This window comes from Alligator sinensis, unplaced genomic scaffold (genome assembly GCF_000455745.1).
Source record: "Alligator sinensis unplaced genomic scaffold, ASM45574v1 scaffold1445_1, whole genome shotgun sequence".
NCBI lineage: Eukaryota > Metazoa > Chordata > Crocodylia > Alligatoridae > Alligator > Alligator sinensis.
In genome coordinates, this window is record NW_005842985.1 from 250,539 (window position 1) to 265,562 (window position 15,024).

General features: G+C 42.6%; 1 protein-coding gene across 1 annotated transcript in view; it reads left to right on the plus strand.

The window, feature by feature from the left end:
• LOC102385476 (transducin-like enhancer protein 4) overlaps positions 1-15,024 on the plus strand; it is a 175,773-nt gene that overhangs the window by 75,899 nt on the left and 84,850 nt on the right. Inside the window, exon 8 of the mRNA XM_025192948.1 lies at positions 6,853-6,915. Within this exon, the coding sequence (XP_025048733.1) occupies positions 6,853-6,915 (63 nt within the window). The remainder of the gene's footprint in view (positions 1-6,852; positions 6,916-15,024) is intronic.

Below are 15,024 nucleotides of genomic sequence, written 5' to 3' on the forward strand. Positions count from 1 at the left end.
CCTCCTCTTAAAGACCCCCAGGGTAGGAGCCAGCACCACTTCTCTTGGAAGTTGGTTCCAGATCCTAGCTGCCCTGACAGTGAAGTAGCACCTCCTGATATCTAGTCTAAATCTACCCTGTGCCAGCTTGTGACCGTTATTTCTTGTCACTTCTGGGAGTGCTCGGGGGAACAGGGACTCCCCCAATGCTTGCTGGTCGCCTCTCACTAGTTTGTAACCGGCCACTAGATCCCACCTCGGCCTTCTCTTGTGGATACTGAACAGGTTCAGGTCCCTTAGCTTCTCCTCGTAGGGTCTGCCCTGCTGCCTCCTGATCATGTGAGTGGCCCTCCTCTGGACCCTCTCGATGCTGGCCACATCCCTCCTGAAGTGTGGCGCCCAGAACTGGATGTAGTACTCCAACTGCGGCCTGAGCAGTGTCGCATAGAGGGGGAGGATCACCTCCTTGGACCTACTTGAGATGCATCTGTGGATGCATGACAAGGTGCGGTTGGCCTTCCTGACTGCATCCCCACACTGTCAGCCCATGTTCATTTTCGCATCAATATTTTGACTCCAAGATCCTTTTCTGCTTCTGCACTGACGAGAAGGGAGTTCCCCAGCCTGTAGGTCTGCTGCTGGTTCTTCCTCCCCAGGTGCAGTCCCTTGCACTTGTCAGTGTTGAAACCCATCCTGTTCTCATCCACCCACCCTTGTAACCTGTCTAGGTCTGATTGTAGCCTATTCCTCCCTTCTAGCGTGCCCACTTCCCCCCACATCTTAGTGTCATCCGCAAATTTGAACAGGGTGCTTTTTACCCCCTCGTCCAAGTCGCTGATGAAGATGTTGAACAGTGCAGGCCCGAGGACCAAGCCCTGAGGAACCCCACTGCCCACATGCTTCCTGGTCAAAAATGACCCGTCCACCACCATAGGAGAAACATATGGAAACTGGCTTTTCTCTTGCAGGCTGGCAGAGTTCCACCCTGCAAGGGTCTGCTTGTGGCCCCCCAGGCCCCCCCCTCCCCCCCCTGGAGGGCTGGGGCCTAGGGCTGGGGGCAGTGGGTTGGGAGTGAAGGGCACTGGGTTGAGACTGGCTGGCCATCTATGTTTACAAATGGGTCCAGGTACGATAAAGGTTGAGAACCACTGCTTTAGATAGTTTTGATATAAATAGTCTATTATAAAGGTTCCAAAACCAGAATCCTAATATAAGTTCCTTCAAACTTTGACGACTTGAGTTGATGTAGGGTTTCAGTTCCTAGAGCCTAACTTGAATTATCTACAGATCCAAAGTATTTCTTAGGTTTTGGAATGGTTAAAAGTTGAGACAATGGCTGACTTTAGTAGCTCATGAAAAATTTAGGGGAGATAGGGAAGTGTAATCTAAACCATGAACTAGGATCTGAAAGCTTCTCAACTCTTATAAAAATGGACCCTGATTTGACTTGCCCAATATAGACAGAAAGGTTATTTGGACAATATTTTTCAAAGGCACTAAAAGGGTCTAATGCATAAGAGGGACCAGAACCATTAAGAGTTTTTTAATGTAGATATCAGTCAGATTGTGAAACAAGACTATTTGCTATTAAATGCTCATACTTACAATACTTCTTCCTAGGCAGCAGCTTGATGTTAGACATTAGGGCTTAATACAGATATTTGGGAGATTCATAGATTCATAGATGTTAGGGTCGGAAGGGACCTCAATAGATCATCGAGTCCGACCCCCTGCATAGGCAGGAAAGAGGGCTGGGTCTAGATGACCCCAGCTAGATACTCATCTAACCTCCTCTTGAAGACCCCCAGGGTAGGGGAGAGCACCACCTCCCTTGGGAGCCCGTTCCAGACCTTGGCCACTGTAACTGTGAAGAAGTTCTTCCTAATGCCCAGTCTAAATCTGCTTTCTGCTAGCTTGTGGCCATTATTTCTTGTAACCCCTGGGGGCGCCTTGGTGAATAAAACCTCACCAATTCCCTTCTGTCCCTTCTGGGAGGGTTAGGGGGAGGTTAGGTTAGGTTCCAGATGGCCACCCAATGTAACTTCGTTTGCTCAGGGTACGAATCTTACACTCAGACCTGGTCTCGGTGATCAGAAATCAGCATAAACCCATAACTACAGAAGTTCTTCAGACAGACTAGTCTAAAAATTGTGGAACCCAGTCTGAGATTAGACATGGATTGATGTGGCATCAGACTTGCTTAATCTAGGTTAGACCAGGACATGTAACTTCTGTACAGTTAGCTGTGTAGTCCTGGGGTTAGGAACGCCCAGCTACTGGCCACCAGGGCTGCTTTTCACTCAACCCCCTGGCACTGGACTATTTTTGGTGCCTTCCCCCCGCCCACAAACCAACCAGCCACCCCCAACCATTTCATCTTGCACGTTGCTCAGGTGCCACCAATTTTATCAGCATTCATTGCTGACAGAGCTGAGCAAGTAAGTGTCAGTGGGGGGAAGGGCAGGAGGGATGGGGGATATATGTTTGCTGGGTGGGGGAGGTTGGGGGACTAAAAATATCCCCTGGTCCCCCTTGTACTCCCTTGCAGATCCTGCAAGCCCCCTGATCAAACCAAACCCTCCCAGATCCCTGCAGGTCCCACTTGTATCCCCAATCCCATTGATCACTCTCACAGACACCCTATATGCCCCTAAACCTGCTTACACTCCCATTTTCTCCCCCATCCTGATTTACCTTGGATCACAGCCTTTTTGAACCCAATCTAACCTCCCCTTAACTCTCCTAAATATCAGCACGTATCCCACTGTCCATCTTTCATAATTGTTTTAAATTGAGATTGGCCTTTTATCAGATCAAGGAAATAAATCTTTGTATTTGAAAATATTGATGTGACAAATTAACTCAAACATGCACAGGCACACTTGAATGCAGAAATGTCTATCCTGGCTTGAGTAACAATAGCAAATTCACTAGGCCACTCAACCCTTGTTTCCAGGGCCACGTTCATTTTCTCTCTCGACTTTTCTGTCCTCTTTCACACTGGAAACCATTCTTACTTACTGTAACTTTGCTTATGCTAGATCAATAACTTGACTATGGCTTCCAAAGCATATCTAGAGAAAGATGGCTAACCGCACTAGCCTGATGTCAGGCAAAAGGCAGGACATGATGGTGTTTTAAAGACTAAAGCATATCTAGGCAATAGTAATTACCAATTTGCATAATTTTTTAAGACTTGCTGAGCACTGAGATTACTGCAGGGCTATGCCAAAGCGAGCAGGTTGATTCATGGAAAAGAGGAGGTTCGATGTTGTTTTAGGTCTCTTTGAAAGAAAATGTACATAAAATATCAGTAGATAATATATTTAATGTCTTGGCTGGCATTGCTCCCCATGATGCTTTGTTTCCATGTCTGCCAGTTGGGTTGTACATAGTCTTCAGTGATATGCAGACCTTGCCCTGGCCATGCTGTAACTCCATGATCAAGACTTTGTGTTTGCAGAGCACTCTTATTCTCCAAGTCTCCTTTTTTTTTTTTTTTTTTGGCTTCAGCATGAAGTTTAAAACAATACAACTGATACAAGAAACAATCTACTAATCTGCCTAGTGAGTATAAGAATGCCAAAGTACCAGTATTTTTGGTTTGTTCTTTAACGAAGGATCCTTTCTTGCCCCTGTTCATACATTAGTGTCTACAAAAGCTATTGTAGTGCCAGTTACTGGTTATGTTCTTCCAGTCGAAACCTGCAGTCGTCTTCAAGGTAGCTATTCCTTTAAGGGAAGGCTAGTGCTTTTGGTGTGACAAGACCTAAAGGACTTATACATCACACATATCAACAATGGGTTTGAGTAAAATTAAAACTAAAAATACATATTTTAAAATTAAAAAACAGGATCTCGACTAGCATGTGGCTCTAAACACTTGAATCTCTAGTGAGGGCTTTTTCTTTCATTCTCTTCTGCAGTCTTTTGTCGACCTGTTCCTATAGTTGACAATTACCTCTGAGAAGTACCATCATCTTTTGAAGCCATCTGTGGATATCTTTCTTCTCTTCTAGGAGCAAGGCCTCTACAAGTCAAGGAAATATGATTTTCAGATGTAGCAGCAAGAAAGTGCATTGTATTATTGTGGAAGTGGCATTGAAAGCTACTTTTTAAGTTACCTAACAATTTGCATTCTGACCTCCTGTTTTCAATTGCTCATAACTTTCTGAAACTTTTATTTTTCAGGCTGACATTTCTCAGCCTGACATTTCAATTATTTTTGACCACAAGGAGAGTGCAGAGTGCAGGGTAGGAGGTGGGGAGATAATTTTTGCAGCTTTTTAAATAACAGCTGAAACAGCTGAGATTGAATGTTGAAATTTAGCACAGATATAACTGAGGAGAGTGCCTTTAAGTAATCGTGATACAATTGTTTTTTTATGTGACTAAGTTATGTTTTAGCTCAACTTGAAATTACGGACTTGATTTAGAAATGACTTGGTAAGATTCTATGGCTTGTGTTATACAGGAGGTCAAACTAGATGAGCATAATAGTCCCTTCTGGCCTAAAAATCTATGAATCTATGAGCCTTTTAAAATTACATATTGAGCCTTTGCACTGCGTTTGGTGCAAGTTGTATTCTCAGCTCCTCACATCTGCAGTTAAGCATTTCCTGAATATTCTTCCTTATCTGGCTGATTTGGGCCTGGGTTGAAAAGTAGCCTGCAATGTTCAGGGGCTGAAGTAAAGGCACACAAGGCCTCTTGGCCTTGGTACATACTGACCTCATAAATTATAGAAGAGTTGGGTAAAGCTGCTGAATGCTTTTAAGGTGCAGAGAAAGGCACTTTCGTAGCTGAGGAAGTTGTAATGTGCTTTTCTTCTGTAGACGTCGTAGAGCTGTACAAACTGTCCAGTTAGCTAGCAACATGGTTCCAGTTCATTGCATTAACATCTACCATTGCCAAAATCGTACATGTTGAAAGAACTTTTGAAGTAGTACACAACAAGGCCTGGAGTCTGCAGGGGTTTCAGTAGAACCTGTCTGAAATTGGCAGTGCTCCTCCAAGAGGCAGAGGTCCACCCAGGCAGAAGAGTCTTCGGATTTTGAGCAAATAGATTCTTTTTTGCATTTAAAAACACATATGAGACTATATAAATAGTCCACAACTTCATTCAGTTTGTAACTAAATATTAGGCTTTAATTCCAAATTTGACTCTTTTTCTCACACTATAATATTAGCTTACAAAGGCTGTCTTTGTCAATCTTAGACAGATATCTTCTGTTCTTTACACTATTCTATATATGCCAAACAATTAAGAAATTGTTTGTATCAAGATTATATTTATTCAGCATAGAGTATCTGAAAAATTGCAGAATATGTTGACTACTCAACTTCGTAGGTAAAGTAGCTCTATAGTTAACTGTCAGCTCCCAGACTGCGGGACGGTATGCTTCTGGATAAGCAGAAAATGCTTGATTAGATAAATGTTGAAGGTCGATAAAAAATATATCAGAACAGTGAACACTAAATTAGCATATTAAAAACTGCTTGTGTGTGTACATACAGACATGCATACTATTTTTTTTTTACTAATTGTGGATTCTTGCATGCATGCATACATACATACATACATACATACATGCACATGTTCCAGCGGATATTGAAGAACAGTATTTTGTATCATCTGAGGGGGAAGAAAATGGAATGACTAGACTGTATCATAACACGCACAAGGGGGCAGAGTTAGTTATACATGGATATGCTCTAGCATATCATGGCTTCAGACTATGTAGCTGTATAACTATGATGTACTGTTCATAGATTTTTGTGTTTGTTTGGGATGTTAAGCATTACTAGCAATTCCATGTATGGTTTTTTCTTTTTTTATTTTCTTTTATTTTTTTAATTTATGTATTTACTTATTTATTTGAAGTTGGTCATTTAAATAGTGCATGGCAAATGTTGAAATGGATGTTGACAAAAGAAGGAAACTTAAGTTATGCAAGTATCAGTGTCTCTATCATTCTGGCAATGACACTGCAAGAAAAAGAGCATTGTGTCCTTCCATAAAATGAGGAACTGACCCTAGGTAGTATTTATTTAAAGAAAGTCCCTATAGCTTTACATTTTTGGTCCCTGCAGTTTTACCTCTTGTGCTGTCTTCCAAAATCTTTCATTAAGATATGCAGGTTGCACGTGTGTGTGTATGTACACGTACAACCTGCATATCTTAATGAAAGATTTTATATAAAATCTTAATGATAGCTAGATTAGATATAAACAAATAATCCAGCTGTATGGAAATATAGTATCATATACGATCAGATTCTGATTCCAGTTACACCGCTCTAAATCAGCGTAATTTCACTGAAGTCAGTTGACTTCAATGCAGTTAACTTTGGTGTGATGCAAGGAAAAGTGGTATCAGAACTAAATATTTTAATGCATTGTTCAGTGAGGTTAACTCCCAAAATACAGTATTTCAATATAGAACAAAGAATATATATATATTAAATAAATTAATTAATTAAAAATCTCCAACTGTTGGATGACGATGTCATTTGAGATGATCCTTTTTCTCTATGTTGGAGAAAAATATTTTCTTTATCCTGGTAAAGATGTGTTTGTTTATGCTGCTCCTTTTGAAGACATTTTTTAAGCCCTCTGATTTCATAAAACTAGAAAGCTCATTTTTTTTTTTTTTTGAGAGTTATGTATGACTAACAGTAGCTATTGTTGAAGGAGGTCACTGAACAAGTTTTTATTCTTATAAACAATTCCAGTTGGATGATTACAGACCATACAGTTTGTGTGTGTAGATGTGCACAAACACACTTTCTTTTTCTAACATTCATGCAATAACACTGAAACTTGAAAAATATATATAATCAAACTAACTTTTCTTTTTCTTTTTATATACAGGCAGAAATTGTCAAGAGACTGAATGCTATATGTGCACAAGTCATTCCCTTCTTATCCCAAGAGGTAAGATGGTAGTTTGAAGGTAATCACCTAAAAAATTGCCTTCTGATTTTCTTTATAAAAGTGAGGCTTTGATGGTGTTTTGTCTTTGTGACTCTTATGGTGCTTGTTTGACTTGCAAAGATACTGTTCTCATTGCAACTTTGACAGTGTATTAAAATTAATTAAAATATAATTTAAATGCATATCTATGGTGGAGCTGTTCTAACGTGTTTAGCAAAATGTGGTTGTGTAAATTTATTTTGCTGTTGTGTACAATGCTGTGTTGTGCAGAATTTTGACTTTGTCAAATTGGAACCAAGTAGGCGAGATTGAAAAATTGCTAGAAAGGCATGATTTGTGCTATATTCTTGACAATGGGCTTTAGAAGTTGGCAGAAACTTGTGTAGATCTATCAAGTGGTGATGCTTTAGACAGTGAACATACTAATGCAGCTTTTGTCTGTCGTCTTCCTCTCACATGCCAGATTACTTATTACCTTAAATCCTTTTATATTTTCTGTGTTTGGGGAAAATACACAAAAAATTAAGCACGCTAAGCACCAGTTTTCATGAAATTATGATTCACTGGCATGAACATTGCAGATGCCTTTTGAGGTATGGGTCGGTACTAGCAGGGGAACTGTGTTACCCCTGACTTGCAAGGGATCAAACAAGAGGTGTTCATGAAAGGAGGCTCTCGGGTACATGCTAACCATTTTTTATATTTTGAGGGGAGAAGGGGGGCTGGATATTTGGAGGCTGCTAGAAACAGGCTGACTTTCTTTTGGTATAATTCTATGTCTTCATTTCAGTAAAATGAAAGGTGGGAAGTCAAAGCTTATAGCAATGTTTCTTTGTAGTGCAGCTGCAAAGGATTGTATTGCTGTCTGAGAATGCACTAGGATTCTGTCTCCCACCCTTTCAATTGTTCCATAAAGTGTCATTGCTTTTCAAGAGAGCTGTTCATTCTTCTGCTTACTAGAGGTCAGATGTTTGATATTAGCATTCAGCCAATAGAGAGAGAGAGAGAGAGAGAGTGTGTGTTGGGAACAATGAAAATAACACTGACTGTGCTAGAGATGGGTAGTGATCAGAAGCTGCTGCTTTACCCTTTGGCCTATAGAAGTGTGTGTGTATGAGAGACTTTTTCAAATCTTTATGATAAAAAGATTAAAAACAAAAGGTGAAAGTGTAAAAGTGTGTGACCCTTCTCTGGGGTGAGCATGAAACACTGTCAGTAATGAAAACACTCATATCCCCGAGGTGGAAACCTCCTTCTACCAGTGACCTTCATAAAGTTACACATTTAGGACTAGCTGCCTGTCTTCCACCTTGGAGAGTGCCCTCTTGATGGCCTGGTGTAACACAAGCTTGTCCACATTTTGTTTCAAGGTGATGTATCCAAAGTCAAATGTGGTGCCCACCCAGATCAAAAAGCAGAAGTTAAATGCACAGGAATGATACCAGTTACCTGTTCTTACTGACACTAATCCCCTTTCTTGGGTACCTAACTGATAGGATCCTGTCTTTGAGGCTCTCCTTGAAGAGGCATGGGAGGTCTGGGCTTAGATGGGGCCTGAAGGTCTTGTAAAATTTTACTAGGGAAACCGTCGAGGGCTGGCAACTTCCCTATGTTGTTTTCCCATTTCCCACCGCTGTTTCCAGGAGAGGAAGTAGCTTCTTGAGGCTGTCCAGGTCTGCCAGAAGTATGTGCAGTAATCCCAAAAGTGGGCATCCTGCAGGAGGCTCAAGTGCTGGCTGGGCTGCAAGTAAAATAAGGAAAGCCAAATTTCATACTAGAACAGGCTGTGGTCTGAATCCTGATGGAGCAGTATGAATGCAGTGAAGCAGGAACAGGTTGTTTTTGGTGATGTAGAGTCCAGGTGACCCATGGAGAACGCATTGGCGCTCATTTTCACCCAAGTATACTGCCTTGTGCTAAGATAGAAGTGCGTTGAATAGGCTTGCTGCCTGAATTGTCATCTGTATCAGTCGAGCAGAGGATGAATGGGGCTCTGGTCCATTCTGGTCCAAACTCTCCTGGCGAGTGCAGCTAAAATCATCTCCTAGGATGAGGAGGTAACTTAATCAGCTATAGGCTGTGATAAGTCTGCCAGCATCCTGAAAAAATGCACTGTTTCTCACCCTGCATTGAGTTTATAAGTGTTGTTACGATGAGCCCAACCCCTTCAACATGCTGATATGAATTTGTCTCTCTTTGAGTCGCCGATGAAAATTACCTCAGTCTTTGTACTCACTTGTTATTTCTTATTTGCTATAAACATACTACATGTCTAGCCATGTCTTCATTCAGGATTTGAGTAACAGGTAGATGGCTTTCTATTTTACCAAGCATTCACAGTGCTTATTGCTGACTTAAGCCAGTGCTATTGGGCAGAAAGTCAGATCTGGTGGTTGCCTTAAGCTAGGCTGCATTCAGAAGCCTTGTATTATTGTTATTTCTTGTGACTACAGTTTTAGTGCTTTTCATTTGAAACCCTAAAGAAATCCTTGTTTTAGTACAGATTAGCCAAACTCTTCATTGTATCAACCACTACTCCACACACCTTCTGTATAAAATACAGAACTGCTTGTAGGGAACAGTAGACTTACTAACTGGAAAAGAAATGTCATTGCTTGATAGTCTCTGGTTTATTTTTTTTTTCTGTTATTTTGAACACTTGCAGCTTGACCCTTTCTGTATGAGTGTACATTTAAAGAGTCAGTACAATTTTGGGCTTTATGGCTAGGTACAGACTTACAAAATTCCAAGCCTGAATTGCTTCAGTCTTTGCATGTTAGTCTAACCTGCATAGACTGAACTGACAAGCAAGTGAATAGACATCCACTTTTGATTCTGGGAATGTAGCCATATGCCTGCAGTGGCTCAGGCTAGAAGCTGGGGGGTGCTAGAGTGAGCCCCTCCCTTCCCTTCCGTAGTGGCCGGAAAGCCTGAAGCTGAGCTGGGGGGTGGAGGGGACATGGCCAGGCCCTGCAGCAGGTCCATCCCAAGGAGAAGGTGAATCGGGGCAACCACCCTAGGCCCTGTGCTTTGGGGAGGCCCCATGGTCAGTGCCATATAGACCCCACTGTGGCCACCACGTACTGCTGCTCCAAGCTCCACTGGCGCTGCTGCTGCTGCTGAGTGCTGCTGGCTGTAGCTGCTCACCACCCCCCACCCCCCCAGGGCCCCGCACAGGCTGATATGCCCCAGGCCCTGCACACCCCTAGGGATGGCTCTGCTGCCATCATTGGGGAGGGGTTTAAACCCCCACCCTGGACTGCAGGGACCCCAGCTGGGGTGTTCCTGGAGGGGAAGCAGCCCTTATTAGGCTTGTCCTCCAGCAGTAGGAGTGTGGCCAGCTGGCAGCCCAGGCAATACCTCAGAAAAGGGAGGGAGGCGGTTAACTCCCCCTGCCTCTTTTTTTTTTCTCTCTCTCTCTCTCTCTCTCTCTCTCTGTCTCCCACTGGCACCGCTGGCTTTTCTCCCTACTGGTTGCTGGAGCTGCAGGGGACATGGCCAGCCGGTGGCCTGGACAGTGCCTCTGGTGAAGGTGGGGAGGGGGATTAAGCACCCCTGCTTCCCCTCTCCCACCGGCACGGGACCCCAGCCAGACTTTTCGCCCCTGCTCACAGCTCAGCATGGCCCTAGAGCCCCCCTCTCAGCCAGGGGGTGACCCTGCTGTGTCTTCTCAGCCTGGGGCATGGGTTTCACTTGGGACAGCCCAGGAGCATAGGCCAGTTGGGGGATGGGGGGAGGGGAGCAAAACCAGTTCCAAGCCCAGGTGGGGACATGCACAAAGCAGAGCGCTGAGGCATCGCTGCAGCTGGACAGGCACCACGAAGCTGGATAGTGTGATGCTGAGCCCCTTCATGGGCTCGAAGGCAGACAAGTGCAAGGGCTCCCTGGGTGACGAGGAGGAGCAGGCTGTGCCTGCTGCTGTTGCGTGGTACTTGCTGGATTGGTGCCTGGTACACTGGGCCATACTGTGTTGCCATCAGGTAGGGGAAGAGTGAGCAGGGGATGCCCAGCTTAGTGCCTGGTAATCTGGGGGATGGCAGGTAGTAGCGCTGGGGGTTGAGGCTGTCCAGCAAGCAACATGTGGGGGCAATGGATGTGGCCAGCTCCTCCTTGCTAACCAGGGAGGATTTAACTTGAACCAGGAAGGGGTATGGGACAAAAGTTCCATAAATTGGTTTGACCTAAATCAGTTAAGTCTAAGTAGGTTCAACCGGGTTTATTTTAACTATTTTTGGCCATTTTGAAACTGGTTTATGTGCACTGAACTTCTGTTCTGTTGCAAGTTTAAACCAGTTTCTGATCATCGCTGTGTAGTTTATGAACCTTATTGCTGCCCAGTTAGGCATGCAGAATAATTTTTAGGTGTGTACTTTAGAAAAGTAGTTGCACGCTCAAGCCTTGCATCATGTTCCCAATAAATCATACCGATTCTGAGGAACTTTGGATCAATTCAGCTCTTACCTTCAGATAATACAATTACAAAAGGAGGTTGTTTTGATTCTTTTAACGACACCACTCGACCTACTTGGGGCTTAAGCATGTTATAGTCAATGGAATGATTACTCTTTACGAGTCTTTGGCTCGTACTCTAGAGATAAGCAGTTTCAGGTCTGAGAATAGTATCTTGTTGTTTTGATATTTTCCTATGTTAGGCAGCCTTTGCTTTTTAAAACTTGGCTCGTAAGGCTTTCTTCACCTGCTCACATCTCATTCTTTCACATTTACCAAACATTATACCTTCTTCCCTGTGCATGTTCCATAGTGTCAAAGCTCTGCAGGCTAAAAAGGAAAGGGAGAGTTCAAGAAAAGTTCACAACTTCAGCATTTTACATGCATTTACAAAGAGTAAAGGGAACATTTCCAGTAAGTCAGTGGATACATTTGTCTTGCTTGGGGGCAAGTGTAAGCATTTGTAGTCTGAACTCTTCCAATAGAAAAAAAATCTTTCTTGAAAGTGCCACCAATCACAAGAAGGTCTTTATGCTGAAGTGAGGCAAAGCTAGTAACAGCATGACCTCTACTGCTAGTTATCTGTTTATATCATGCTGTATTGGTAGGCATAGGCATAGCAAACAAAAACTGGGCTCTAGCTTATTTTTCTGATTTTGATTTAGAATCTCATTTGTATCTTTTAAAAACTGCATATCTTACTGGAATTCGGTTTTATTTCATCCTGTAGATTAATATAGAATTGAATTGCTATGTGCTTTTGCTGTTTAAGCATTCTGCATACAGTATAATTGTGGAGTAGTGGCTGAGAACTGTGATCAGTCACTTCTGTATTGTGCCTGGGGGAAAAATGAACAAAATAGTGGTTACATGCACTGATGGCAGCATTATTGCCTCGTAATAGCACCAGGTTAACTTATCTTATTGCTTGTTAACTTTGTAAGGAATCAATGGCTTGTGGTAACTCAGTTTGATGCAAGAGATCGTGGCCAAAATCACCAGAGATCACTTGATAAGAATACAGTTATATTATGTTGTCACTCTGAACCTAGTATTTAGTACAGTTAGACTTTTGCTATGTGCTTTATTACCAAGGGAGTGCGGAATGCAGATGAGTGCAATGTTATTCTCTAGAGCTTGCATTTCAGTTTGGTTGTATTCTGCAATAAATAAATAAAATATATATTCTGGCCCTTCTGAAATGCGCAGATAGCAGTTTCACCAGGAAATTGGTATGCTTCATTTTTGTGGAGCCTAAGTTAAGCAGACTAGAAACATTTCATCAAAGAAATGTAAACGTTCAATTTTTGGTAAGAAAGGATAGTCTTTATGGTCAAGACGTGAAGACTGGGTCTTTAGGAGATCACATTTAAGGTACCACCATAGACTTCTGGTATTACTAGAACAATTTTCTGTCTCAAAAAGGAATTGTGAAACTAGCATTCTTATAACAAATGTATCTGTCTGTGTGATGGAGATGCTAATAAATGACAAGTCTTCTTTGAGGCAGTACTAGATTTGTCTACACCAGTGACTTGTGGCACGGAGGTCCCTTGATCCTTTCAAGGATGCCATAGTGGGTACCGCACAATGTTTAGCACTGGTAAGCTTACAACCATGATTCACAAGATAAACTCAGAGATTTCAAATAGAAGTCCATGGTTCTAGTCTTCCTGACTTCTTTGCAACTGAAAAACTGCTCAATTTTTTTTCTCTAGTCACAAAAAGAGTGAAAACTAAGAGCTGGCATTGTCCAACGGGTGTCTTTTGTCTAAAAAAGTTGAGAATGACTGGTCTGTGCTCAGCACGGACTACAAAAACTGCTCAAGAAGCTATGTATTCAGGTGGTTAGCCCTGACTGAGGTGGCCATGGCTATAGTGTTGGCAGTACCCCAATTAGCTAGTTAAAGGATAGCTTGAGTATGTCAACATGACATTTACAGTCTGTTGGAAACTTTTCTGAAAATATGCATCTAACACCACCTACCAGTGAAGTAGTTAAAAATAAGCCAGAAGACCTTATCTTAATTTTTTTTATATGGAACATCAACTGTGAATTCAAAATAAGACCATTCAAAATTCTCAGAAGCAAGCTGCTTTACATATAAGCAAATAGAAATTGTACATGCATTATTGCACAGTTCAGCTTTTCCATATCAGATACGTAACCATATAGGTGGTGAATAGTTTTCCGCTTGCAGAGGAGATCTGAGCAATAGTAAGCATGCCCCTCCTCCCCACAAACAGGCTTGGTTTTTAAAATGGCCTACAGTTAATATATTTCAGTAAATTCAGATGGAGTGAGAGCAAGTTTCCGTCACACAGAAGAACTCAAGTTCTGGTTCTTTGATGCACAATACAGAAAATGATTATCCTATTTGAGGTATGGGAGGGTGGAGAGGAGAAAAAAAATGTTTCCCTCCTTTTCTTATCCTTTGCTAGATACTAGGCCCAGAGTCTTTTCCATTTTGAAATGTCTGTCCTGCATTTGTGCTAGGAATTGTGTTGGCGCAAAATTTATATTACTCTTTGCTTACATCTGTGGTCTTACCTTCTTGTAAATTCACTTCAGATCACTGGCTCTAGGCTGCTGACTCTTGTGCCGAGGCTTTGCAAGCTTTATTAGTGGTGGGGGTGGGAAGGGAGAGGAAATTATACTAACCACTAGAGAGCAAAGGGGGGTGAAGACAGGCAGAGCAGGAGAGGTGGAAGAGTCTTACCTGCTCAGGCTCTTTTCATTTGAGTGGCAACTGTTACTGCTGCTGCTTTAACAGCATGGGCTCGGCTGTTGTCACTGAGGGACAGGCAGCAGTGCTGGGGGCCCCTTCTGGAGCCCTATTTGCCTCCAACCCTTGGTGGAAGGGCTGAGCCTTTCATGGCAAAGCCCCCCAGGGGGAAGGGCTGTCATCCCACCTCCCTATCCTCCGTACTAATGATGCAATCTTTTCCCAGCTGCATGCCCGGTTCTCTAGCCAGGCTGCTTGGGGCTTTATATGCTATGGAAAGACTAGGTAGGGAGGGGCCCATACTGGCACCCCTTTTAAGTCTGTGCCTGGGGTTCTTGCCCCCTGCCAACCCAGTACGATACTGCTCTTGTTCTGCTCCATTCCATTATACTGTCTTTAGGAGAGACTTGCAAGTGAATCTACTTAAATTCTGAAGTAATCCCTGGCCTGCAACCCCTCTAAACATATAGTACTAAAAAAACAGAACAAAGTAACCGGGCTCTGCGAAGTAATTTGTTTTGTTAGTTTTGCAAATGATGTTTGCTGAGTGGCAGAGGAATGCTTGTTAATGTAATGTACAACACAATACAAAGTGAACTTTTTTTGAGAAAAGAACTGACCACTATATTTTGGAAAAAATAATCAGTCTCTGGCTTGTGTGGAAGAAGGAAGATTGGTTTTTATAACCGTGTATGGGGTGTTGCATCCCACAGACAGTATGCTCTTCCTTCTTTTATTGTTTTTTCTTTCCTTTGTCAGCCAATCCATTGGTAGGCACAGTATTGTTCAGGGTGTGGTAGTGGCAAATATCATTATGCTAAACCAGGAAAACTCATTTAAACACAAGTGCTAAACAATGAGAAATTGAAGCAATCGATTCTGAAATGCATAGGATATCATGGTGAGCCGGCTGCTATCCTGTTCAGTCTGTGCA